Source organism: Notamacropus eugenii, chromosome 3 (genome assembly GCF_028372415.1).
Source record: "Notamacropus eugenii isolate mMacEug1 chromosome 3, mMacEug1.pri_v2, whole genome shotgun sequence".
Lineage (NCBI taxonomy): Eukaryota > Metazoa > Chordata > Mammalia > Diprotodontia > Macropodidae > Notamacropus > Notamacropus eugenii.
In genome coordinates, this window is record NC_092874.1 from 25,445,369 (window position 1) to 25,469,676 (window position 24,308).

At 39.9% G+C, this 24,308-nt stretch overlaps 1 protein-coding gene across 15 annotated transcripts in view; it reads right to left on the minus strand.

The window, feature by feature from the left end:
* The window catches only part of RBMS3 (RNA binding motif single stranded interacting protein 3), a 1,420,870-nt gene that overhangs the window by 555,103 nt on the left and 841,459 nt on the right, over positions 1-24,308 (minus strand). For 11 of the 15 annotated variants that reach the window (XM_072650014.1, XM_072650015.1, XM_072650011.1 and 8 more), the window contains one exon: positions 24,115-24,290. In XM_072650014.1, the coding sequence (XP_072506115.1) occupies positions 24,115-24,290 (176 nt within the window). The remainder of the gene's footprint in view (positions 1-24,114; positions 24,291-24,308) is intronic. The other 4 variants (XM_072650009.1, XM_072650018.1, XM_072650024.1 and 1 more) reach the window with 1 other exon arrangement.

Consider the following 24,308-nt stretch of genomic DNA (forward strand, 5'->3'; position numbering starts at 1 on the left):
AACCTAAGATTAAATCTGGCCTGAGACACTTACTAGCTGTGTAGCTCTAGGGAAGTCGTGTAACCCTGTTTGCCTCAGTTTCCTCATATGTAAAATGAGCTGGAAAAGGAAACGGCCAACTACTCCAAGATCTTGGCCAAAAGAACCCCAAATGAGGTCATGAAGATTTAGAAACAACTGCAAAAATGACTGAAAAACAAAAGTGATCCCAGACAAGTCACTCGCCATTGTCTGACTCAGTTTCCTCACCTTTAAAATAGGGATCATAATAGCACCCACCTCACAAAGTTCTTGAACAAATCCACTGAGATAATACCTTATAATGCTTAGCACAGTTCCTGGCACATAATAGGTGCTTAATAAATGCTTATTCCCTCCCTCTTGCATAATGGGTCCATGATAAATGCTTTTGACTGACTGCCAGGATCTGGCTAAGAGATTTTGGCTCTCTAGATCTTTTTTTCTTAGCCATGGAAAAGACTGCATTTGAATAGGTAATTTCTAAAGTCCCTTCCAGCTCTGATAATATATGAACTATGCCTCCTTCTATGGTTCATCTGATACTCACCAATATTAATAGACATCAAATGAGAAATTTTCCACCTATGCATGCAATGAGGGATACTCATAGCTACTTGTGAGTTGCTAGGGTAGTGTGCGACTGGAAGAAACTTCCAAATGCCTAAAAAAATGGGGAGGATATCAGGAGAATTTTCAGCCCCTGAACTCTTCTATGCACTTTCCTCCTTGATACTGCCAGACCTTGAATGTTCTGTTAATTACAATATGTCTACAATGCAGTGAGGAGGGAGTAGAGAGGAAACAGACTAGAGGAGGAAGTGAGAAAAAGCTTCAGACACAAGGAATTCCACACAGCCCTTGATGCCAACATGAGTGGATTTTTAAGTAATGAGTGTCCTTCAGTGCACATGTTGTTCATAGGCGGTGGTAAGAGTGGGTACTAGCTACATACCTTTTGATAGAAGCATCCCAAGGCTCCCTCATTATCCATGGAATGTTGTGTTCATGGCTGCTTTGTTTGTAACAGAAGGCAAATGGACAGTCCTAGAATTCTGACAATGAGACTGGCTGCTTTGTAGTCCTCAGATAAGGAAGAGCCCTGGCTGCAGTGAGCAGTAAATAGGCCCTAGGATCCTGGACTGGGGAGAATGGGATGAGGAGAGTGTAAATCAGGATATCTGACAGACATCCCCATCTTTACACTTGACTCATGGGTTGTTTGTTTGTTTGGTTTTTGAGATATACTTGGAGTGAACTATGAGATTTTTATTTGTATTTCTGTCTTAATTGCTAATCTAACAGCATTGCAGTTCAAGGCAAATTCCCCAAATCAATTCTCTCTAATATGACTGATAAAGTCAAAGAATCATAAAAAAGGAATGAATCCAACAGAGCCTTATATGGAAGGAATCTTGTGAGCCGAAACCATCAGGTAAGGGGTGGCTCAAATAATGAGTTACACCCCTGCCAAATATGAACCACAAAATAAAGACAGGTCCCTAAATGATAAAAAAAAATTCATACCTACACCAACATTGGTGCATGCAGTTAGATGAGCATCCTGAGGAGTTCAACTATCAGTATGGACCAGAAGTATTGACAAATGGAAAACAACATGATATATTGGCCACAGAATTAAATAATGAAATAGAGTAGCCTTAGGGAAATTGCAAAGCTCCTTGATGGAACCCAACTTCTCCTAGAACCAGAGATGCAGCTTCCTGTTACAGCTGTAAATCATCTAGCACAAGAGCTGCAAGCCTAAAACATGAATATCAAGCAAAGGGTATGGGCAAGGCCTACGGTAGATATGAGTGGGCAGTGAAATATACATATATGTATGTGTATATGAAAATACATGTGTATATATGTATATATACATACATGCATACACACATACATACAGAGGTAGGTAGCACAGTGGACAGAGAATCTGGAGTCAGGAAGACTCATCTTCATGAGTTCAAAGCTGGGTGACCCTGGACAAGTCACTTAACCCTGTTTGCCTCAGTTTCCTCACATGTAAAATGAGCTGGAAAAGGAAACGGCCAACCACTCCAGTATCTGTGCCAAGAAAACCCCAAATAAGGTCATGAAGAGTCAGATACCACTGAACAACTCTCTCTCTCTCTCTCTCTCTCTCTCTCTCTCTCTCTCTCTCTCTCTCTCTCTCTCTCTCTCTCCATAGATGTATGTATGTGTATTCACCCAGGTGCATATTATGTGCATGAGTAAGGGCCCCATTCTCATTTGCTGGACCCCTTATGGTGTACTTAAGAAAAGAACCCCACAGCATGGATTAGAATATATGGGTGACAATCTGCATCTTTGGGAGTAAAAATCATATCACTGAGGTCATGGAACCATTTGAGTATTTCTGCTTCAGAATGATGTTGGGAGGGAACTTTAGAGATCAGCCAGTCTAGGGGTGAACACATGAATCCTTAAGTGTGCATAAGGACAGTAAAATGGACATTCAATTAATGTATTCCAATCATACTACTATGGTGAGGCAATCTGCTGTATTGGTGGATGCCTGAGAGGTGTCCTCCTACTTGGAAAAGTTGAGAAAGACTGATTTAGATCAATCCCTTCATTTACAGACAAGGAAAATGAATTCTCCCAAAATCTGAATAATTTGTTCAAGGACACTTAGAAAATAGCAGATGAGATATTTGAACTCTGGATCCCACGACTCCCATTACACCACAGCCATACTTTCGTCAAAAGTAGAGAACCAGACAATGTCATCCTTAACACATTTCAAAAACACTGTTTATACTCAGAGTCACAATGTTAAAATCCTCCCCTGTGACATTTGTAGAAGATCACAGATTGCCTCTGAAGCCTATGCTGTAACATACACATTATGGAAGTGAAACATCGTCATATTTTGGAGAGGATTCAAGAGGCTGTCCAGTATTTCTCAATGCTTACCACGTCGCCAAGAGATATTGATCACTCAGTTTGTAACCTGCTAGTCCAATAGCTTCTATGGTGCACAGAAACGTTGCAAGTTAACACATAATGATGACAACATCTCCCAAACGTAAAGCATAACTCTTATCTCTGTGCATCTGGAAATGCTTTAAAAGAAACATCCAATTAATCTTGATAAGAAGCAAAAGACAGGTATAGGTAGCTAGGTAGCATAGTAGAGAATTGGGCTGAGACTCAAGAAGACCTGTGTTCAAATCCTGCCTTGGATTTGAATCCTAGATATCTATAGTGACTGAGGAAGTCATTTGCCCTTTTGGCCTCAGTTTACTCATTTGTAAAAATAAGCATTTGGAGATAATGCCCTGTGATATCCTTTAAAGTTCTAAGTCTGTTACAGAGACATCAATAGATAGACAATCAATAGATAGACAAATATGTATAAAAGTACTCTCTCCATTTTCAATTCAGTTCTAGAAACATTAAATATATCCTACATGCAGAGCACTACGTTCAGTGCTAGGAGAGTGACTATGCTGAATTCCTGTTTTGTGTCCAATCTAGAATAGGAAAAGCATTTGTTAAGTGTCTGTAATATATCAGGCACACATTTGCATAGTACTTTGCGAATATTAATTCATTTAATGCTTACCCTTAGAGGATGGTGGGATTTTAACTGCTATTTTACAGTTTAGGAAACTGAGGCAAAGACATTAAATGATTTGCCCGAGTTCACACAGCTGGTAAGCGTCTGAAACTAGATTTGAACTCAAGTCTTCCTGATTCTAAGTCCAGTGGTCTTTCCACTGCTACCTGGTTTCTTATACAGGAATCCACTGCACACATATCTAAAGGAAGCCATATTTTGTATGTAAACTAGTGAGGTGCAAAGCTTAGTCCTAGATGAGATCAGAGAGGTTAGAGTCCCCATACCCACTCCCCAAAGAGGGAGAATCATGGAAAAATGTGTGTTGGGAGTGATATCTCAATCAGGTTCTGACTTTATAAGCGAGGATAGGGATCTGTGAATCTGAAAAGTAATTTTAACAGCCAAACACATCTACCTACCACTTTGGGTTTTGAGCATGTAACGGTATTCTTACAACAATGTTACATGATAGGAATCATTACTATTCCCATTTTACAGGTCTTACTGATTTCAAGTCAGTAAACCCACCATGCCAAATTGTTTTTCTTTGGTTTGGACTGTAGTACTATAACAAAATAAGGATGTCCCAAAAGTCTTAGGGTCATTTTAAATGTTAATAGCTTTCAAACGAATAGTTTTAAGCTTTAGTAACTTGAAGTGGCACTAACACTTTGGGGATGCTCTGTATAGAAAAAGCAAAATTTCTAATTTATTGTTGGTTTATTTCTTTAAGAGGAAACCTCTTCAAATTTCCTGTATCCTCAAATGATTTTTTCCAGTGAAATATTAACTATTTCAATAATGAATAACTTTTTACCACTGCATTTTACAAGGAGAGAAGCAAGCACATTGGTGAGTTGATTAAAAAGCAAATGGAGAAGACATCCTGCAGCTTGGTGTGTACACGACCTTTCGATCCTGCTGCATGCCTTTACATTAAAGTGATAGAAATGCCGGTTGTGTAGCAAGATTTGGAAAGCTATCAAATATTTGACATAAAAGGCATATTTTAGAGGAGATCTCCTGCTAGCACTTGTCCCAGATGGTAAAATAGGGAACCGAACAATTAAATACAATGGTGCATTTGTTTGTAGTGCCAATATTTTAAATAGATCTGCCATTGTAATCCATTTCTCTTTTCTCTGGGAGAAATCATGGACAAATTCTTATAGATTCTTGGCATTAGCTGTTGGTGGTGCTTAAATTGTTGACTTAATTCTGAAGTCATTCTGAATGTTACTGATCTCCTATGAGTCCAGGTGGAAGACATATTTCTGAAAATGGAAATGGCATTATGGTGCCTGCATATAATTTAATGAGAAAAATTCTTCCCTGCATTTCCTCCCCTGACAACTGCAGAGGGGGTGAAGGGTAGAGAAAAGAAAGAGAGGGAGGGAGAGACAGAAGGGGAAGGGGAAAAGAAGAGAGGAGAGGAGAAGAGGGAGAGAGAAGAGAGAGGGAGGGGAAATGGAGAGAGAGAAGGAGGGACAGAAAGGGAGGGGAAGTGGGAGAGGAAGAAGGGGGATAGAGGAGGAAGGGAAAGTGGACAGTGGAAAGGAGGGAGGGAAGGAAAGGGAGAGGGAGAGATAGAGAGACAGAGAGAGATAGAGAGACAAACAGAAAGAGAATGAGAATGAACCATTTTTCAGCAGCCCTGCGTCTCTTCCCCATTACCTTTATTTTCATTCGCCAGCCACATCAGCAAATGTGCAGATGGCCCTTTGAGCATAAGGGATACACCTACTGGGAGAGAGTCCCTCATGGAAAGTCTGTGCTGTTTTCCATCCAAAAAAACAAACATCCCCTATGCTCAGGGTCTAGGAACCCCAGATGAGAAAGGAAAATCAGAATATGCCCTGAAAAGAAGAGATTTTTTGTTAGGAGGAAGGAGAAGGGAGCAGTGAGCTGGCTATCTGCTCTCACCTTTCCCGGCTTACTTCATCTTGACAACCCGCCTTGCCAGTTTCCTTTCTCAGATCTTTCCACAGAGAGAGGCATGTAATAGATGCTGGCAGGATTAAGCCAATTCAGTGACTATCACTTCTTAGCCTTCAGCGACAATGGAATGCCAGGCTCTCATACTGATTCCTCTCTCAATCAGGCTGCTGTAACGGCAGGCTTTGGCCAGCACCCTGGCAGAGTCACTAACAGATGCCAAGCATGCCCCTGGGCCTGGGGGGAGTCAAACGTATGGTTCCAGCCAGACTCAGCAGGAGACTAAGGGAGAACAACCCGCTGGAGGATGGTCGTATGCATTCAGCATCTATGGGAAGGTGGAAAGGGAGAGACTGGGAAAGTAGTCAAAAGTCAGAGTAACTGGCTGGAGGAGTGAGCCCAGCATGGCAGCCGCAGCCTCAAGTGCACTGCATAGATCGGCCCAATAACCAGCTGCTTGTCTGGCGGCCTGTTGCCAAAAAGTATTTCTGGAGCTCTGCCAACCAGCCGGCACTGTCTCTGAAAGGCTGCAGATCAGCAACTTTCTCCAGCGTGAGGCCCAAAAGGACATGCGGATCCCTTCCCTACCCAGAAGGAGGGCCAGGGGCCTTGCTCTCCTCTTTGGGGAGTCCTTGACTGAAAAGGAAAAGACAAAGGATAGAGGATGAAGAGGTGACCTTCCTGATGTTGGGGAAATGCTTAGCACTGGCCAAACTCTGGAACCTTCCATAGGAAACAAAAAAAAAAAAAATGGGGGGGAGGGGGGAGGGAAGGGGGAAGAGGGGGAGAGAGAGAAAGAGAGAGAGAGAGAGAGAGAGAAACAAGGAGAAGCAGGGGAAAAGGAGGCAGTTTACAGGTTTCCTTTAGTAGATTGATAGGTTGATAAATAGATAGATGTACAATATATGGAATGGCCAATGGATAGACACACAAAAGGTTAGGCAGGCAGGTAGATGAGTAGATAAATGTAGACGGACACATAGGGATAGATGATGGACAGTTAGATAGATAGAAGTAAAGAGACAGATCGAGCATTTATTAAGAGGGATATATTCCATGCTACGTGATGAGAACAGAAACAGAAGAAAACAAAAATGACCCTGACCTCAAGAAGGTTTTGTTTTAATAGGGGAAGACAACGCATAAAGGGCTAATGGAAAGTATGGCTGGGGAGAAGGCACCCATGATGGGCAGGGTGAAGAGATTCAGGACAAATGCGTTCCTGAGAAGTCAATGGCAGACGAATCCTGGATGCCCAAACCTATTTTCTGATTGAACCATTCTTTTGGACAATTCTTTGTAGGAGAGGAAAAAAAGACTGAATTTGGATGTGGAAGGCCTGGGCTTCTGCTCTCGGCGCTCCCCAGAGATTCTCTAACCACGAGTTTTTGCCCTTTTCTGTGTCTTGGGCCCCTTTGGGGGTCAGGGAAGCTCATGGGGCCTTCTCAGAATCATTTTTTTTAATGCACAAAACAAAATACACAGGGTTACAAAGAAAACAAATTATATTGAAATATATAAATATTTTTAAAAGTTGGTGGACCCCAAGTGAAGAACCCCCAATAAATCAACAGCTTACAAAGGAGTTGTTGATCTGTATGGTAGAGGGAATTTACATACCAGGGAGTTCTCCATACCAATCAGACCAAACATTGTCATACAGTTACACAGATACACATATCATCCATACAAACGCATGTATCGATGCATATTAGAAATGAGTACAATAGTAATAGCTAGTAAATGAATATACACACATATGTATATATGCCTATGTATGCATGTGTGTGTATGTATATACATGTGTACATATACACACATAGACATGTCCATATGCACATATGCATATATCGTGTGTGTGTGTACTTTTTAAGATTTTCAAAGCAGTTTATACATATTGTCTCATTTGGTCCTTACAACAATTCTGGGAGGCGGGCGATGTTATCTCCATTTAACAGATAGCTAAGGACATAGAGAGAGGGAGAAAAGTGACTTTGCAGGGGCTGCACAGCAGGGGCATTTCTGAAGCTGGATTTGAAATCAGGTCTTCGTGACTCTTGGCCCAGTGCTCTTGCACTGGGCCAACTCTAGCTTATGTGTATCTCTGTTTAACCAGATGGATTTTTCATATATTAAATGTCTGCATACGTACACAGGCATTGAAGCATACCCTCTGACCTTAGATGAATTACTTGACCTCTGGGGGGTGTCTTAGGATCACAACTCTAGAACAGAAAGAGGCCTCTGAGGGCATCTAGTCCAAACCCTTCCCTTTCCAGAGAAGGAAACCAAGGTGCAGGAGGTACAGTGATTGGCCTCAACAAAACAGGCCACATTCCATATCATGTCCCTTGAACCATGCTGCCTCCCCTGCAGAGGATGCAAGGTTCAGTTTCTCCTAGAAAATGAAGGGGTTGGGTTAGGTGATGGTTTCTTCCTTCCTTCCAGATATTAAACTCCAAGATCTACAACAGATTGAACATGAAGACAATGGAAGATAGGTATGTTTGCATTCCAGGAACCTTGGTGCAGCTGCTTCTGTCACTCCGGGGAACAGCAGCACTAGCCCTTCAGAAGTCTGCCAGTATGAATAAGCTCTAGGTGGACAATAGCCCTGATTTAGACCCCTGGCTCTAGCCAATTTCTCTATGCTGGGTGTCTGCCTAATAAGGTTTACCAATATAACTGTTGTTCTTCAATCATGTCTGACTTTTCATGACCCCATGGACCATCATGACATGCCAGTACTGTTCAAAGGGTCTTCGTGGCAGAGATACTGCAGTGGTTTGCCATTTTCTTCTTCAGTGGATTAAAGCAAACCCAGCTCACACAGCTAGTATGTGTTTGAGGTCAGATTTGAACTTAACGTCTTCCTGATTCTAGCCCCAGTGCTCTAACCACTAAGCCACTTAGTTGCCTCCTGGACAAACAGAGGTTAAGTGACTTGCCCAGGGTCACACAGCTAGTAAGTATCTGAGGTCAGATCTGAACTCAGGTCTTCCTGACTCCAAGGCCAGTACTCTCTCCTCTGGACCAACCAGCTTGATAACTTACCTTACCAGTATAACTAGGGACATGTAAAGAAAACATCCTATTTTTACTGATAAGGGAAGTGAGCTGCCTAAGGGCATACATCAAACATCTGTGGGTTTCCCATGATTTCATCATTGTTTTTAGTGTTCAGACCTCATAAATCACCATCTCTCGGGTCTCTTACATTAACTAAGGGAGCCAAGGACTAGAGCAAAGATACAGAAGCAAAATCAATATTCTGTATGGATGGGCAAGCATGGTCTCTGTATCTCAGCCCATTTGAAAACACCATCAGAAACTCCTCCTCCCCTTCCTCCTCCTGCTTCTCCTTCTTTTCCCTCTCCACTCCCCTTCTTTCCTTCCCCTCCTCCTCCTTTTCCTCTTTCCTCATCATTCAGAAAAGGAATAGTCATAAGCTTTGATTCCATCTGAGAAATGTAAGGTCATGGATTTAGAGCAGGAAGGGATCTTGGACATTATCAAGTCTGCCTTCTTCATTTTTCAAGACTTGCCATGAGACCCACAGCTAGCAAGTGTCTGAGGTGGAACGTGAATCCAGGTCCTGCTGACTCAAAGTATACACTTTCTATACCACACTGGTTCATATCTCCTAAATGATGAACAAGACTTAGCTCATAGATCGTCCCCAGCAGGAATATTTCCCTCCTATCCATCCCATTAGTAATCTCTTTCTGTGCTCTTTAAATTGTCATGCAAATATATGACACATGAGCAGTGGTACCCCCATTCAGTAGAATGGCAATTCGTTGAGGCCAAGTCTTTTTCTCATTGTTTCCTTTCTATGTTCTACACTCTAGAACTAGCCTGTGTGATTGCACCTTGATCTTAGAGCTAGAAGAAATCTCAGCAGCCATCCAGTTCAACCCTTTCCTTTTACAAATGAGGGATTTCACAGCCAGGGAGGTGGTGACTTTTCCAAGGTTGCACAGGTAACAAGCGCTAGAGGCAGGTTTTTAACCGAAGTCTTCATAGTAGGTGTTTAACGAATGTATGTTGGATTGGATTAAATTGGTTATAAGAACATAACAAGACATTGTGTTTGCCCTTTTCACAGCACGCTACTCTCCACATCACTCTTCCACAATTATCAATAATATGATCATACTAATATGCACTTGATAGAAACGACTGTCCCTAGATCACGGAGTAGAAACGACAATTACAATATGTGATGCCTTTAAACACTGTTCTTCTAATAGCTCAGAGAATCTGAGAGTGGTGAGTACAGACAATCATTTACTGAGTCCTTCTAATCTCTTTGCTGGGTCAAGTGTGCAGTTAAGGCAGGGTCCAAGCAACCAAGGATGTTCTCCAGGGAAGCTAAATGGTTACCAGCTGCTGCCCAGAAGCTAAGGGCTCCCAGTGACTATAGAGACTATAGATGCACATGCAGCTCTTTCATGGCCAAGTCATCACCTTCACAAATCTTTGTTAGATCCCAGTAATAGGAAAATATCCAACATAACACTATTTCCCATCAATGCACATACTTAAAAGAGGATGCAGTATTTCTTCAACTCTTCCTATATTCCTGTTCATACCAAAAAATAGAGACAGGATTCTAACATCATAGCAAGACATCAATCAAAACTACTCTGCTCCAAGAAGCTTCTTAGAGTCCAAGCTATTATATCACAGGACCACATAATCAAGTCATCCCAAAATTCTCGAATTTCAGAGGTAGATGATATATCCAACCTTTGGACTATAATCTTGCCAATATGGTTACTGACAACTGGTCATGCAACCTCCACTTGAGAACCTCCAATGTGATGGAACTCAGCACACCTTAAGGGAGCTCATTCCAATAATTTGAAGGCTAATAAAGGTTGATAAGATATTTATTGGACAACAACACTCAGAAACTCATTCGGTATGGCCATCTTACACACTGATGTCACTTTTAAAAAACTAAATATTTTAGCAGTCATATAATGAGTTACATCAAGTCAGTGGTACCTGTGCTAGCGCACAGGTACCATTTAGTTGTCATTGCAATACAAAGAAATACACAAAGGAAACTTAATATTAAAAAAAAAAATCTGCCTTTCTTTTTATATTTGTATTTTTTTCAGAAGTTTTTTCCTAGTATCAAATTGAAATGTGCTTTTCCATATGGGAATCTCTATTGGGAAGCAGGAACAAGCTGTATTTTCAATTGTAGGAAATAATTTGTCCCAAGGCAACCATAAGTGTTGTCATTTATTTCTTCAATGACCATGTCAGGAATGGCTATCATGTGATACGCACTGTCCTGGGAACCATGGCTAAGTGCCTAAGAGCTGAAGATAAAGTTCCTATGCCTAAGAAGTAGACAGTTGAATAGGGAGACAACATGCATACACATACACACAAGATGACAAGAAGAAAAATACATAGCAACAGATCCCCAAGCATAGATTAAGAGAAAGGAGGAGAGGAATTGAAGCAGGTGATAGAAATAGTAGTGGATGAGAGAAGATTAGCAAAGCAATTTATTTAAGAGAACCTTCCAAGTTCGGTCCACAGCTGCATGTTTGTAAGAGAGCATTGCATAGTGGGTATTGGTTAAGTCATAATCAGAAGGATGGAAGAAGTTGTAAGAAATATACAAAAAAACAATTCATGAAGCCTAAGAAATGACAGTCCCAAGATATATGAATACATGAGTAGATACATGAATACAACATATATATACAAGTTGAATAACTCATACTCTCTCTGCTGTCTGCCTTTTTTTTTCCTTCTTTGGTCAGGCTAGGCAACTTCCATTATGGAAAATACATCCACTAATGCAGGTTGGTGACCTCTCTGTAATTTATAGTCACAGAAAGCTGCCTAGTGCACCAAGGAACTGAATGACTTAGCCATGGTCCCACAGCTGGCACGTCTTAGAGGCAAGACTTGAACCCAAGTCTTTCTGATGACATGACCACTCTATCCACTAACCATTTCATGCTGGGATACACAAGTACAATTAGGTTAGTAAGACTAATCCTCTTTCATTAGCCTAGTTGTTTCCTCCAAGTCATCTTGGAGAAATTGACAAAATTCTATTCAGGAACTCATAGAACCTCCTATGGATATAGTGGTCTTTGGTTGCAAAGTGGCTGCCTTACAACAATCACAGGTAGAGGGTAGTGAAAGCGTTATCCTCCTTTTACAGAAGAGGAAATAGAGGCTCCAAGGAATTCAATGATTTGCCCATGAACATGGAGCTCATGTGAATCAGAGGCATGATTCCAATCCAAGTCAAAGACCTTTCAGGGCTCCCAATTTCCTTTACAAAATATGGAATCATCCACTGAATATTTAAACTCCTTCATAATGCAGTTTCAGCCTTCATTTCCTGGCTTATTTCTTTACTCATGTAATTTACACTTTGAGTAACTGTACCTATTTCATGTTACCTAATTCAGTATTGCTTCCTACTGCTGTTCTCCTGCATAGTCTGACTCTAATATCTCGACAATATCCCCTCACCACTGATTCTTAGAATCCTTCACTTCCTTCAATCCTCAGTTCCTGTAGGAAGCTAATATTGCTCTCTATCCCCGACTTATTGCAAACCTGCAAGGTAACTATTATTATTATAAACATTTCATAGATGAGGACACTGAGGCACTGAGGTTGAGAGAGTTTGAGTGACTTGCCCACACAGCTAATGTCTAAGGCAGGATTTGAATTAATTTCTCCTTGACACCAATCCAGCATTCTACGCACCTCATAGTCTAACCACTCTACAATAACCTGAATGAAAGTGCTATTGTTAAGTCATGTCTGCCCCTTTGTAGACAGTATGGTCTGTGCGGTTTTCTTGGCAAAGATACTAGAGTGGTTTGCCATTTGCTTCCCCAGTATTAAGGCAAACAAGAGTTAAGCATCTTGCCCAAGGTCATAGAGCTAGTGAGTATCTGAAGCTGGATTTGAATTTGTATCTTCTGACATCAGATCCAACATTCTTTCCATTGAGTTGCCTAGCAGGCTCCTACCAGAATGAAGTAGCATCCCTGAAAAATCTCCCTTTGATTAGAGAAGCATAAAGATTCAATGAATGATAAGGAAGGGAGAAAGATGATGATTTAATTCAATGCAGAAACATTAATGCTTATTAAGATCCTACAAGGAAAGCATTGAGTTAGAATGTCAGACCTACAAGTGACCTTATAGCTCATCCAATCCATTGCTTTAACATTACAGATGGTGAAACTGAGGCCCAGGAATGACAAGTGACTTTTCCAAGGTCACACAGTACAACCAGCTCCTAAAATCTAATTCTCTTGGTCCACAGTCCAAAGTTCTTTCTTTAATACCACAATGTTGCTCAGTCAGGCAGTCAACAAACATGTACTAAGTGTCTACTATTTGCCAAGCACTATGCTCATAGAATTTCTTGCTCCTACAAGAAAACCTTCCAGAAAACAATTGCAAAGGAGCTAGACCATGGGAAAGAAAAACTCCCAGTATTCCTCAATAGTAGTAAGACAAAGTAGAGACAATATTGCCTTCTGAGTCAGGGCACGTGGGTTCAAATCCCAGCCCAACTACTGATGTGGCTTTGGCCAAGCCAACTCTCTCTGGACCCTGGTTCATCATCTTTAAACAGAGAGTGTTGAATATATGGTCTCTAATGTCTCTTCCCGTTCTAAACCCCTAATGCTAGGCTACCATACATACATACATACACAAACGTATATTTTAATTAGGATTTGGTGCTACTCCACAATTATATAAAATGTTTTAGAGTTGCAATCCCTTCTGGACATTTAGATTCATGGATCTTTAATGTTAATTAGCACATAGTGGTTAACAGCTCACACAAAAGCTTGCTCTCCATTATATCACTTGAACCTCATGACCATCCTGTAATGGATATTCCACATACTACTGAGTATTCCCAGAGTTCTTCGTTTTAAGTTATCGAAGCTTAAAATCACAGTGGGACACCTCTAGTTTCCCTACTTTATGCCTGAAGAATTTGAGACTTAGATGAAGTGATGATAAACCCATCCTCACACACATTGTCAGAAGGAGGAGGTGAACCCAGGCGTTCCTGATGGGATGTCCACCATTGTGTCCACCATTCCATGCTCCCCTATCAGTCTTGAAAGTAAAGTACAAAGGAACCTTACAAATCATGTAGTCCAACTTTTTAGTTTTAAAATGAAGGAAACTGAGGCCCAGAGAATTGTTGAATGACTTACCGACAGCCACATGGGAATAAGTGGCAGAAGCAGGCTTTGAACCCAGATCTTCCAATTCCAAATTCATGACCCTTTCCATTGCCCCCCATGAACTAGCTTTACTAAATCTGTTGTGTGTTAGCATTTGCCATTGCTTTAATCAATATTTCAATAACCTGTGTCTTTTACTATCCAACTTCGAAGACAATATAATTATTGTAACATAGAAAAGGAGAGAGGGCAAAGAAAAAGAGGGAGAAATAAAAAGAGTTTGTTAGAATCACAGAGGAGGGGAAAAAAATCACTAAATGAAAATATAGCCACCATAAAGCATACAATTAGCTTGCAAAAATGACTGAACCTAAAAAAAAAATACTCCCAAGCTATTGACTCATCAATAAAAATCCAGTCGCTACACCATAAAAATGGTAACACATACCAATTATTTCAGACAACAGAGAAGTTTTAAACTACATTATCCAATTCAATGAATCAAAGCTGGCATTGTGGGTTTCACTTTCACCTACAGAATTCTATTTGATTTTTAAAAGGAAGCGTGATATTCCCAGACACTCTAAATATAAAGCTTTTCAAAATGTCTTATATTGAATTTATATGTCTTTCAGCAGGGTAAAGGACAATTTGGAGAGATATATAAGTAGAGAAGGAGGTGGGCTGGTAATGTAGTGAGATCCAATGGATAAACAATGTACATTTGATGCCCACTTTTAACAAATCTAGAGGAAGGCTCCACTAGGCTGGATAGACTCTTGGTGGAGCATTTATGGGAGAATTTAGACACTAGTCACTTAGGAAGAAGAGTTATAGATTGGTCGGAATTGGTGAGAGAATGTAACCAAATGAATGAGATCACAGATCTAAGCCAATTTCAATGCATGTTATGTAATCTGAGGTGGACCAAGACTAGATTTTCCGAGGATGTGATGCTCCATTACAATATGATGCATACTGGGATTTGGGAGATACATTGAGTAAGGCTTTGCCATGTTTCTATTTGCTGAGGGTGATTTAGCAGAGGGTGGTAGATAGACAGGTGGCCTTGGAGTAAGGAAGAGGTAACTTCAAATACTGCCTCTGACTTACAGTATCATGTACTAAGTACTGATTGAATGTACTAAGTACATTGTTCAACTTCTCAGTGGCTGCTTGGAATTTCTCTGATAATAAGAGCTAGTAATTATATAATGCTTTAAGGGTTGCAAAGAGCTTTACAAATATCATCTCATTTTATCTTTAAAACAACCCTAGGAAGAAGGTGCTCTTTTGATACTGTTTTATGGAAATTGAGGCAGACAGAGGTTGAATGATTTGCCCAGGGTCACACAGCTAGTAAATGAGACTAGATTTGAACTCTCGTATTCCTTTCTCTAAGCCCAAAATTCTATACCCTAACTGACTGTAAGACTGTAAAAGAGAAATTGTCAACCCATAAAAATGGAGAGAGTTTCCATATTGGAATTCCTCATAGATCATAGATCTCGCCTTTAAAAAAAAAAGGAATAGTAAAAAGGAAGAGACTGAAGAGTTGATGTGTTGACAAACCTTCTAGAAAGTACCATCATCTTTCATTTTTTCCCTTTCTTTCTTTGATTTTTTTAATCAACCTGATATGTGACAATGTGAATTTATAGAAAATCGGGTTTGAGAGTTACATGAAGGAAAATGAGGATACTCTTTATTTGAGAGAAGGATTTCATGCTTTACAGAGGATTCACATAATAGAAGTTGAAATTGTTTCAGAGAGCCTGTGTATATAGTGGTTAAAATGATAGAGCAGCAAAGATTTGGGGTTCAAATCGTCCAAATTATCCTTCAGAAATCTATTACTTCTGACCTCCTGCAAGTCACTTAATCTTTCTCTGCCTCAATCAACTCATCTGAATGATGGGCATAATAAAGTCAAGGTTGTGCTATTAGTATTGTAAATAATGATAACAATAACAATAAACTGTCATTATTACTATTATGAAATACTCTGACATGAAATTCCCACTGCATGTCCAATCATTTGTCGAGTACTGTGACTTGTGATTTAATTCTACCTCTACACATTTCATATCTGTTCCCTCCTCTCCTTATTACATGACCTCTTGCTTATCCAATTGCTATAATTTTGACCCTGTTTCCAGTCTCCCCTTCTTCAGTGGATCTTTCACTCAGCTCCTAAAGTAATCTTCTAAAGCACAAGTCTTTCCATATTATACTGCTACCTAAAACTCTTTGATAACTTCCTATTTCCTCTAGGAAGACCCCAGTTCCTTAGTTTGGCCTCATTTCTCTCTAGGCAGTACTCAAGATATGGTCTCCTATTCCCTAACTTTTCATCCTCCAGCCTCATTCCAGCCCTAGAATCTACAAATCGGAAGCACCCTCATAGAAATGGGGAAGGTTGGAAGAGGGAGCACTGTGCAGGGGAAAGACAATGAGTTTTGTTTTGGACGCATCGAACAATTATGTTCAATTACTCTCCTTTAAGTGCATCAGTAATTAAGCCTCTCCTTGCTGGGTTCATGACACAGGTATTCTGGCTACCAGTGTCTGGATTCCCTATTCGATTTCATCTATTCCCAAACAGATTGGAGAACTGCTCAGTTTGCTGGACACATGAAGGCTCATTTCTAGTGGGATGCTTCTAATTCTTTCTTATGTTCTTATTAGAAAGACATTAAAAGAAAGAGCACAGCAATTTCCTCGTCACATATTTCTTGTTTACTTGGTGACTCTGGGCACATGATGACTTGTTTTCTTTTAGCTGTATGCGAACAGTTTGACAGATCACTGTGACAAGGTTACTTTTAAATTGATAAAAGATTTGATTGTGTCGGGGCATTTGTCAGAACTGTCCGACACTATTTATAATGGACTCAGCACGAGAGCATCCAGAGTACACCAGTTGACTCCCTACCTAATCTGGCTTCAGCATTCCGTGCTTGGCATGAAAATGCTGGTGCAAATGGACTGGGGAAAATCTGGGAGATTAGCCCAGGCAGTGAGCTTCACTATCCAGGCCAAATATCAGCTCTTGGGTTCCCTTGTTTTGCATTGCAGGAATATCTGCCTCCTTTGCCTCCTGTAAAATTGGCATGCTCAGTATGGCTTTAAAGGGGGCAGTTAGAAAGGGAAGTAACTAAGCAAGGAGAAAAATGTGCCTAGAATGGATGTAGACATGGGAGATGCTTCACCTGCTCCTTTGTCTAGGATGAGCAGGAAAAATGTGACCATTTAGACAGGGGTTCTCTGGCTCGCTTGTCTTTGTTTAGCTTCAGAAAGTTGTGGAATCAGCTCTAAATTCATCACAAAAAGGAACCACAATAAAGACATGATTAAGTAGATAGAGATATAGAGATAAATACATATATAATATGCAAATAATTATATATGTATGTATGTATGTGTATGTGTAGGAAGGATGGAGGGAGAGAAACAGACACAAAGACAGAGAAGGAAAAAGAGATACAAAAATAGAGGTAGACAGAGAAAGAGGAGACAGACAGACAGGTAGAAAGACAGGATGGTTTCATGGATACGGTGTTGAGAGATTGCCTTGACATAAAGTCTATGTCAGAGACAAGACTTGAAACTAAGACTGGTCCCTCTCTTCATTCTACCACACTTTTTTTCCCCAAGCCCACACAACCTCACAAAGTAGTGCATAAGCAGTGGATGGGGGATTCTTAAGGCTTTTTTGAGGATTCGTTAAACTTTGTAAGACACTGGGGATCCTGTGATAAGAGGTATCATGGGCATTTCAAATAGGAATTTCATTGTGGTTTCCAATTATGCTCATTATGGAAACTACTTAGGTGTTTTTTACAAGAACATTTTCACTTTACCCCAAGGATATATTTTGAAGCATCTATTAGATAAACTTAAAACTTTTTTTATAGGAGTCAGTATAGTCCATCAGATAAGGGCAGCCTTAGAATTTCCAAAAGTCATTAATCCACAAACATGATATGAGACTTATAAAGCTTCTACTGGTCCTTCTTCACATTAAACTCTGTTCTCCCTCTGTTTCTTCCTACCTTCCCATAGGCCAAAACTAAGAGAAAAACATGAGCATCTTTGTTTTCCCTAAACTCCTTGCTCTTAATACAACATAGTCCATTTCCCACCTTTGTGCCTTTGCATGGTTGCTTCCTCTCATCTGACTTGAACTTCCTTCTCAGTTCTGCCCTTTAAGATCCTTAATTTCCTTCAGATTTACCTAAGGTACTCCCTCTGATAAAAAGATTTTCCTTATTCTCAAGTAATTATTACTGCCTCCTCTGAAATTATAGATCTTGAGCTGCAAAGGACCTCAGAAGTCATCTCTCACTTTAAAGATGAGGAAACTGAGACTGGAGGGCAATGAAATCACTTGCCTAAGGCTTGCAAGAATCAAGTGTTAGAGTTTGCACTTAACCTTGGGTCACATGATGTCAAGGTCCGTGCTACCAAATCACTCTTACATTTCTACTTGTAGTTTCTTATTGATATTACTTGGTTCATCCCCATCCTATGAGAACTCATGGTTCCTCCTCAGGTCACAGGGGGAATCTCAGTTAATTTCTTTTTATTCCCAGTGACTTGAAAATAATAGGTATCTAATCAATAATGTCTGAATTGTTAAATGGGAACCTTTCAGAAACCTCCCATGAATATAACTTCTAATTGAAAACACAACCCAAAAAGACATCTATGGATTGAATTTATTCTAGAACTGTTCAGCTGTTCTGATTTCTCTCCCTTTCAAAAAGGATATAGGCCCATTACACCTATTTATTTTCATAGCCATGAAGTGGGCAGAGCATTGAGGACTCTGGAATCAGAAGACTCTGATGCTGAAACTTCCTTGGCAGCCTTTGGTGTGGTATGGCAATTTCCTCTCTGGGCCTGTTTCCTCCCCTGTACAATTAGAGAGTTGGATCATATGACCTCTGAGGTCCCCTCCAACTCTAGCTCCAGGTATGACTTTATGTCCTAGTATCCTATGGATAATGCACTAGAAGTCACATTACATTACCGTTTAGTTGTAGCTTTTCCATCTTCTAGATGACATAGGGCATTTTCAAACTAGACAAGATCTCAGAGACCAGCTGGCATTTTCCGAACTCATAGAACAGTCTTCTCCAGCCCACATCTGTCACTTGTTCAAACAGGGACAAATGTTCTTATTTTAAATTGACTCAGGATGGTAGAGTCATAAGTCACAGGACTTTGTATTCTTAGTAGAAATGTGGTCTATGGGGTATAAATCTAAAGAATATAGAAATGAAACATATCCTTCAAGAAATAACCAAGTTGTAATAGATTATTTTATCCAAGCTATAGTATATTTAATTATCTAAAGACATTTCCCAGAGATCCCATGAGACCAAGCATTCTTCATGGATGTTATTTCTCTATATTTTCCTTTTCACTTTTATCTTGCTTGTAATTCTATCTCAAGATCTTTGGTGATAAATGTTAATGGGACGATTTAATAAGAATTGCGAAAAGATGCTACAAATCCAGATGACATCTCTTTGCTCTTGGATTATACATTGAGAAATAATTTAATTTCTTTTTCTTTAATATAATTTTCTTTCTGTTCATTAGTATTAATATGAACACTGTATACTAAATGCAGGATAATTCAATAAGTCTCTGCCTTCTTTGTACTTCTGTGTTTTCTATTATCTTATTACCATGGATATTAGCAAATATTACATTTCCTATAAAATACGAAAAAGTGAAGTCAGAAAGGACTTGTAATTTCACAGCAAAACATTATGGAAAATGGATGCTAATGGAGGCAGATGTTTAAAGGGTACAAATAGAGGCTTGTTTTTTAGTGAGGAATGAGTGGGGATAAATTGAGAATACAACAATTACTTGAAGTTTTATTCTAATTTCTTCAATTATATCAGTGTGCCTGCTTTCTTCTACCATCGCAAGTCATGATTCTTCTTTACCTTAGCCAACAGTTTTCCACTGAGTAAACAAATCTTTGGGCAGAAAGCCTTTCTGAATTGAGCTAAACTGCTCTTGGGACCACAGTAAACAAGTCTAGAGGCCCCCTTTAAAGTCACAAGAGGTCAGATATGCATTGTAAGATGAGGGTTCTGTAAAAAAGTAAAGGACTTATGACCAGAGTCTCCATATGTTGGAAAGAGGACATACATTGGCAACATATGCCAAGGTCTGGTCAGCTATTAAGAGGTGGCAAGTCACTTAACCCTGTTTGTCTCAGTTTCCCTCATCTATAAAATGAGCTGCAGGAGGAAATGGCAAACCACTTCAGTATCTTTGCTAAAAAAAACCCAAAGGGTCACGGAGAGTCAAATATGACTAAACCAATTGAACGACAACAAGTGCAATACGTTTGGTACAATTGAGGCGGAATGACTCCTAAGTAAGATTTCAAGTATTTGGTTCTCTATGATTATATTCATAGAAAAAGGGAAAGTCATCCTGTAGAATGTTAAAGTCAGATGCCACTTTCTTAATCAACTAGCCCGTACTTATTTTACAGATGAAGAAACTGAATTGTGGAGATGTCAAGCAACTTGATAAACAGCTCACTAAGTGTTAGCACCAAGATTAGAACCCAGGTCCCCTGTGACCTAAAGTTCTTCCCAGTAAATGAATTTTTCTCATCAAGGTGAATATTACACAATAGGAAAAACAGTTAGTGGTCTGAAATTTTCCAGAATAGAGAAACAGACAGGGTCCTGACATAAATACAAATTTATTTTTTTTTAAAGAGACATCCATGGGAAGCAAGAGTATTTGCTCTCCATCTGCAGCACAAGATTCTCTTAAAGCAGATGAATAATTCAGCTGGAAACTCATATTGAAATAAGATAACATCTTTAAGCTCTTTTAAGAGACCCCATTTTCCTGAAACTATTTTTTTTTAATTTTATTTAGGTTATTGCTTTAATTCTGAAAAAAAATAAAAGGTTTGGTTCAGAGGGTGGGTTTAACCTTCCCATTTAAATCTTCTGCTTTCTTAAAACTCCAAGAGTTTCCAGAAGGGCCCCAATCTACACATTGCACTAGCCACAGATGCTATTCCTCTGTATTTGTAGTTTAGTTTATCCCTCACTTCCTGTTTGGATATTTACTCTCATTCTGAAAAATCCAGAAGAAAGACAAATAAATATTGTCTGCTTGGTTTTCCTCTTCCAATCCTTCAGAGGTTGGAAAATTAACAAAATAAATATCCTCTGATTTTTTTTAAGAAACTGCCAAAATGAAATGGAACAATTGAGCAACATCCTGCCAAATCCACAAAAAATAATATTGCTGAGTGCCAATTAAATGACAAGTAAGTGCATCGATATTGCTTCTGATCGAGAATCCTATGAGAAGAGATCCCCAGATTTAAAATAATTCCATAGTTCTATTACAACCCATTTCAGATCCTTTAACAAAACAAAAGAAAACAGAAACAATATTCTCCATACGAATATTTTGTCCACCTTAGGACAGAAATCATTTTGTAAGGTAAGGATCATAAAGGGAGGTAGCTTAACCTTATAGGGAGAGTCCTTCCTTGGAGTCGGGAAGTACTGAATTCCAGTCTCATCTATAATCATTACCAGCTCTATGACTCTGGGCAAGTCATTCAGCATTCCAAATGATTAAGGAATTGGAGGGTGGGGAGGCTTCTAAACCTAATTCTTCTTCTCAGAAATAGCACTTTTAACCTAACTGGCTCAAATATAACCATGAAATCTGATGGCAAAAGTAAAGAAAGCTGCATTCATTTCAACTAAGATAGCTGGCAAAGTTTAACATGATGTAATGATTTTGAAATCAATAGTTTCCAACAGCAAATACATTAGAATGTGGAATTATAAAGAGCTGGTTTAGTAACTCAGCACTTTCAAGCTAAGGACAAACTCAGACTTCTATTAGCCTCAGCCTACTTCCCTCAGACCATCATTACAACTAATCTTTCTGGGACTCAGGCCACTCCCTAAGTTGGATCGCAGAAGGGGATCTACATTGATGAAGAGAATTCCCACTCAGGAATCCTCTATCATGATTGATCATAGATGTAGATCTAGAACTCAATCTACCTCAGAATTCAACTGCTTTGTTTTATGGAGGAGAAAACTGACGCTTAGAGATATTAAGTGACCTCCTCAAGGTCACACAAACAGGAAGCATCCAAGATGGAATATGAACTCAGTGCTTTTAATTCGAGAGGCAATATTCTTTCCACAATACCATAATATGAAATACTTTGCATATTCATGAAACCATAATTAATGAAACCATATTCGATGAAAGTCAAAACTCTGCTAGATTCCACAGGTATAAGTAAATTGTATTAGGTCCAGCTAAGGTATGGATTCAAAGGGAATCACATAGCAATTACTTGTTCACATGGTTCTGTCTGAGTCTACATGGCCCAGTGTTTCTGAAAGGGAATGCTTTTGGATAGGGGTTAATTAAGGCAAAAGCTATGAAGGGCACAAGGGGGAAAGAATCACTAGATGAAAGAGCCTGGGATTCAGAAATGACCTAGGTTCACTTCTAGCTCAGCCATTTGCTTAACTCTGTGACCCTGGGCAAGTGTATTAATCTTTAAGACCTACTTCAAGTTGGAGGAAATGGAGCTTTGAAAACTTGCCTCACAGCGTTGTTGTAAAGAAAGAATTAGAAAGCATTGTATAAATGTCAGTTATTATTATGAAGTTAATAATTTCAGACATTTTATGTCATATCTTTCTCTGAGAACTGGCCTTTGTAAGAGATATTTGGCTGCAAGAAAGAGATTGTTTCGCAATCTCTCAGTACTTGGTGATAAAATAAAATACATAAAACACATACGCACACAGCTAAGTGGCTCAATGAATAGAGTACTGGCTCTGGAGTCAGGAGGTCCTGAGTTCAAATCCAGCCTCAGACACCTGGCAGCTGTGTAACCCTGGACAAGTCATTAAACCTTGCCTCAGTTTCCTCATCAATAAAGTGAGCTAAAGAAGGAAATTTCAAACTACTCCAGCAACTTTGCCAAGAAAATGGGGTCACAGAGAGTTGGATACAACTGAAATGACTCAACAACAACAAATATACATGCAACTAACCAGACTAACAACATCAAGCAGGTGTAAGTCCTGAAATCAACTCTGTATGAGGTCCATTTTAGGGGCTATCTGTCTTAACCCACATCAACTGATTAGACAGCAAACTTCTTGAGGGCAGATGTTATCTTTGTGACTTCCTTTTTTCTACAGTGTTTAGCACAGTGACTGGTACACAGTAGGTGCTTCATAAATGCTTGTTTTTAAATGAATGCTTATTATTAAGCTGACTGTTGACCGTCGAGACACTGCCTATCCCTAGTTACCTTAGCGCATGTTGTTGTGCATTGTAAGAGTGAATAATCTTCCTTGAGGAAGACTGTACCAAAACAATGAACGGTCCTAAGGCCAGGTGTTTTCTATGCAAACAAACTCAAAAATCTCTCAGGTGGCAAGATTTCCAAGACCTCTTGGTGCACAGACTATACATAGGAAGAATCTTCTTTATAATAAAGCCAACCAAGTGCCATCCACTCTTTTCTTGAAGGCCTCCAGGGGTACTGTCCACCATTCAACACTGGGAGACTTCTAATTGTGAAGTAGCTCCTCCCTCCTCCTTTTACATAAACCCCAAACCTCCCTCTTTTTGCCTTTTACCTATTCTTTCTACTACTGCCACCTGTGGCTAATGGGTCTTCCAAGAGGCACCCCATCAAATAATTATAGATCATTATTCAGTCATTTTTCAGTTGTGTCCAACTCTTTGCAACCCTATTTGGAGTTTTCTTGGTGAAGACCTGGAAGGCTTGCTATTTCCTTCTCCAGCTCATTTTGCAGATGAGGAAACTGAGACAAACAGGGTAAAGTGACTTGACCAGGGTCGCACAGCTGGTAAGTGTCTGAGGCTGGATTTGAACTCATGAAAATGAGTCTTTCTAATTCCAGGCCCCACACTCTATCCCCTGGGCCATCTCTATGGATTCATCTATTGCATCCTTTTGTGGCTCTTCACCATCCTGACAGGCTATCTTAATACTTTCTCCAAGTTATCAATATCTTTTCTAAAACAGAATCCAACATAGTCCTGTAGGTATAGTCTTTCTAGGGCAGACTACAGTGAGACCATCAATCACTTCCATTATTCCGAACAAGTCTCTTTTCATTGATCCTAAAATCAAGTGGTTTTCCCTGATATCCCATCATTCACTCATACTAGTGAGCTCGTAGTCCACAAGACTGGCCAGAAAGGCATGAGCCTACCGGAGGATGAGCTCTCAGACAAGCATACTCTGGGGGAGATAAAGGCTTGCTAAGTATTGTTAAAGGCACTTACGGCTGGCACAGCTTGATTAGGTCCTGGTCCGTGGTGCCGGGTGGAAGGCCTCGAATGTACAGGTTGGTTTTACTCAACTGTTCTCCACTATTGTTGTTGCTGCTGCTGTTGTTGCTGCTGCTGTTTGTGCTGGGGCTGGGAGGAGCCATGGGGTGGGGAGCTGGTGCATAGGACTGCTGCAAACAAAAAGAGTC